Source organism: Gavialis gangeticus, unplaced genomic scaffold (assembly GCF_001723915.1).
Source record: "Gavialis gangeticus isolate Ggan-Ray unplaced genomic scaffold, GavGan_comp1, whole genome shotgun sequence".
NCBI lineage: Eukaryota > Metazoa > Chordata > Crocodylia > Gavialidae > Gavialis > Gavialis gangeticus.
In genome coordinates, this window is record NW_017729022.1 from 145557244 (window position 1) to 145561886 (window position 4643).

The 4643-nt window shown below is 33.2% G+C and overlaps 1 protein-coding gene across 29 annotated transcripts in view; it reads left to right on the forward strand.

The window, feature by feature from the left end:
- The window catches only part of NRXN1 (neurexin 1), a 1443145-nt gene that overhangs the window by 132572 nt on the left and 1305930 nt on the right, over nucleotides 1-4643 (forward strand). For 17 of the 29 annotated variants that reach the window (XM_019516265.1, XM_019516266.1, XM_019516286.1 and 14 more), the window contains 2 exons: nucleotides 992-1021; nucleotides 1828-1839. The exons of 5 other annotated variants lie outside the window; for them this stretch is intronic. In XM_019516265.1, the coding sequence (XP_019371810.1) occupies nucleotides 992-1021; nucleotides 1828-1839 (42 nt within the window). The remainder of the gene's footprint in view (nucleotides 1-991; nucleotides 1022-1827; nucleotides 1840-4643) is intronic. 7 more of the 29 variants (XM_019516268.1, XM_019516274.1, XM_019516281.1 and 4 more) reach the window with 1 other exon arrangement.

Sequence of the window (4643 nt, forward strand, 5' to 3'; positions counted from 1 at the left end):
AATTCTGAGAATGGGCAATTTCATTAAGAATGTCAGTTTTCAGATTGGACATAAAATTCTAAATTCTTCTAGTCTCAAGAAAAAAAATGACTGACATACAATATATGTATAGTATATTTTCCTTCCATTTCAAATTATCTCTAAAGAGACTGTAAGGCTTTTTTTCCCTTTTTTTTGCTATAATTTGCTTAAATAATTGAATATTGCTGATTTGGAATCTGAAGAAATTTGACCCTGATTGAATGGCAGGAGTTATACATTATTTTTTTGGAAATCTGATTAAACCTGTACAAATCTGGTTGAATGTCATCTTAAAATCTGTATTTAAAAGTATGACCTGTTTTGAACAAATTTCAAGAAGCTCTACTTCATAATCTATCACTTGATTTACTTTTTTATTTTTTAACTTTTTACTGGATACTTAATAATTTTGCATCATCTGGAACAAACATATTCTTCTATCAAATGGTTCACACAAATAAGGAGACATCCTTTGCGTTATCATTTCAGTGTTACAAAGGAATTTTATTTAATTACCTAAAATGCTCATTTTTTATGAGGGGAAAAAGATCAGACCCAGCCCATTTTTCAGGTTTACACTTCTCAAGGTTTTTAATATTTAATAGCTAGAGGACAGAAGGTCCTCCTAGTACAAGTGTTTGAAGCAATGTATTCAAAATGCATAAAAGACAGATGGAACATTTAAGGAATTGGTTGGATTTTAAATCATTTTATTATTATTTTTTCTCATTCCAACTATGATATAGAAAAAATCCAGAATACAGCATTACCCAGTGTTTGAACTGCAGTACTATTACTCTTTGCCCCAAAGCATTCCAACCAGTGGTTGAAAAATGCTCTTTGATTTCCCTGTGATACAGACATCTCATAGGAAACAGATGCCTGTCACAAAACATTTTTGTCACTGTGACAATACCACCTTCCCATGCTCCCTTGTTCATTGCTGACTGTGCTCTTGTTTCCCTTCAAGGTCTGGCGCACCTGATGATGGGCGACCAAGGTATGGGCTCTGTTCCTTTTCCACTCTGCTTTCATTGTTTCTTCTTGTTCTGTAGCTGCTTTGAATCCATCACTGCAAATGATGGGCAAATGCTTGAAAGCTGTCTTTGGCTGCAAATGAACACATAATATTAGTCACATCTTTCTTCTTTCATTATATATATTTTTGTTTGCTCCTTAAGCTTTTGTCCCACCCGTGCCCTCAGCCCCCACCCCCCACCCCCCTTCGCAATATAATAACTGAAAAGAAGTAAGAGACTTAAGAAGGTGGTTGAGACAATTCTGTGAATTTATCAGAAAACACAATTATGGGTGATTCTAATAAAGACAAAAGAAGTACAAGAGCACTCATCAGATAGCTCCTGAAAGAAGACATTCAGCTTGTCATATTGTAAACAGTGAAGAGACCATTTACATTAATGCATGGCTGATTGGAAACATGCAGAAAGCACCTGCTCCTGCCTTCTGGAATGCTGAGACTACAGTTTTGAAACTGAATGAAATCAGTGGTTTTTCTCCTGTTTAGTCATTGTCTGTCAATTATGCAGCACCCTTTTCTTTAACTAAGCATGAGTTAATACTGTGTTTTTGTGCATGTACATTATTGGAAAAAAAAATAAACTAAATTCCTAATATGACACTGATTGCATCTCCATTTGTCTCCAAACACTTATTTTATACTTTGCCTCTTTTCATGTTCAAATATTACTGCATTTACTCATGACTCTTATTGTTGTTTCTCTTCTTCTTTATTCTCTTTCTGTCTGGAAATGCTTTCTTCATGGAACCATTTCATCAAATCCATAGGTAAAAGTAAAGGTATTACATGATTTACTTTCTTTTTAATACCATCTGTGTACTTTAAAGAATAATTGAGTAATGCAAATATATTTAGAGCGTTTTACACTGATAATATGAGGTAGGTATGTTTTAATTTTTGCATGAAAGTCAAGGTAAGGACAAAAATAGAAAAAAATTGCTTTGTGTTTGAAATTTGCCTTCATTTTTTAACAGACAATTTAAAACACTTATATATAACAGTGCTAAATGAACATAGAATTATAGCGAACATTAAAGAGTAATTAACAGCTATATTTTAAAGTATACATTTTCGTGCTCTCAGACTGTAGCCTAAGCTATGAGGCAGACATAAGCATGATGTTGCCAAACAATGACACTATGGAGGGAATCTATCCAGGGCCAATCCTCAACTTAATGTAAGTTTCAGTGTGAATAGCACTGACTTGAAGAAGTCTCTGCTATCTGTTGATTTCCTTTCTGTCTGTAAGATTATCCTTGTGAAATACTAGCTTTGTATATATCTGAAATAAGAATGGGACAGAGAGAGATGCGGAAGAGCAAACAACAAAGTAAAGTATGATTTTTATATGGGGGATTTTATGGGGTGGGTTTGTGGGGGGAAGGTTGTACAAGAACAAATTGACCCTGGTATGCTTCATTGCATCAGTCGGTAAGTCTGAATGAGAATACATATGCAATATTATCAAGGATTTGAATGTGCCAGACAAATACCAGCTTTTGCTCCTAGCATACCAGTTCCCAGACTGTCATGAATATAGATTTTTTTTATTTTAAAAAGTTTGCCTCCGCCTACTACTCTCTGTCACAAAATCTATATTATTAATGATCACAAATAAAGTTTTACTTGTCACAAGTTTTGTTAGGGTATGCTTGCTCCGTTATTTGTCATACTTTGGTTTTCTGGTTATATTTTACAGTACAAACTAAGTAGCATGGAAATGTTCTTCTCTAGCTCATTAGTATCTTAGCATTTTGAGTGCCTTGGGACATAGAGTGTGCTGTGATACAAACTTATCGTTACTCTGTGGTATGTGTCATGCCCTATGCATTATGGTTTTTACATTACATTATAGCTTTTGCAAATTTCCTAATAACTATAAGTTTCTCAAATCAGGAGTTGATGTCTTTTTTAGCAGTCACCTTAATCATATTACTTTTCACAGCATTAAATCATTATACATGGTTTTAAAACTTATTGGGTGCATCTATTTTTTTATTTATGTGCCCTAATTACTACACATTTAGTTTAGTGCTTACTTAATAAAGTACTAACTAAATGCGCAGTAACTAGAGTTACTATGCAGTAGTGTCAGCACATACTTATTTTATGATACTTACTGTACATTAGCCTAATAACACTGTGCCATAGGCTATTAGCACATACTGCTGCACAGTCTTATTAGACTAATGCGCAGTAAGTGTCTTGCGTAGATGTGCCCATTATTAAGCAAATGATTCCACAGACTACTCTTTACATTGAGTGTATCATGTACCAAATTCTACAAATATTTATATCTATATCTGTTATGCATATAAGTTAGAGCATACACTTGAAAATAAGGAGGGCAGATTTTAGCAAATCAAAAAAAATCTAACATCAATTTAGGTTAATTATCTTTTCATATTTGAAAAATTATACACAAAAATGTAAAGTAAAAACATGCAGGGAGAGTAACTAAATATAATGCCTAATGATATGCACCATTATCCAACTGAAACACTAAGCTAGTAATTATTTGCTTGACTATACTGTTCTTTCAACATTTCGATTACTTCTTATATTTGCTGTGTTTATGTGGAAGTATTAAGTACCGAACTGTGTTTTGATAACGTCCCCAAGACTTTTCCACCAAGTGTAGCGTGTGAAGTGCAAAAACAGGTAATGTGATTTAGGTGTGTGCAAATATTTGTAACCTATAACACAAATAAGGTGCATATGTTAGGCTAAATCTTTGGCTTGGCCAAATTAGCTTACCTTATTTGACATCTATTGAAGGAACATTGATTTACATAAGTTGAAGATTAGGCCAGGAAATATCAGATGTATCAAATCACTGATAAAACACTTCAGAATGGACTGCAGGATAACATTCCAATAGTGCTTTTCATTGTCAGGTTTCTTTATTTGGCTATATTTAAATCTCCCATCAAAATTTGAACTGAGTTTAGTGATGGGTACTGGCAATAAAAAAAGATTGTAGATTTCCTTGTGCTTATATCAAGAATTAATCCTTTCATATTTTAATTAAATATTCTGCTTCAGAGGTCAGTTGGAAATGGAAACACTATTAAAACTCTTTTTTTGTGGAAACTATACTTATTTGATCAAAGATGCCTAACTGAGAAAGCTAAAACTCACTTGGATACTACTTTGATGACTAAATTGTGTTTCTTGCATATCAAAAATATTCTCTCTACATTATGTGGATTATCATATGGGATTCAGACAAACAAAAGTCTAAGTATTTTAAAAATAAAACACCTCTTAAGACAGAAATCATGATGGTCTTTGGTTGATATTGTCTAAATAGTGTCTGACAAAACACCATTCAATCACACAGCCAGAGCAAACCTTTACAAAACAATGGGGTTTCTGCAGATATATGCCACAGCAAAATTCATCTCCTTAATCCAACACATTCAATAAAACCAAAAGACAAAAACAGTTTTCCCTTTAATTATAAAAAGTTTTCCTTTTCAATCAACATCTCAGACTAACAGGAAACATATAAGGCTCTAAACATGTGACAGTGTGGCCTGGGACTAAATGGGTTTTGAAATCTTTAGTTCTAATTAAACAA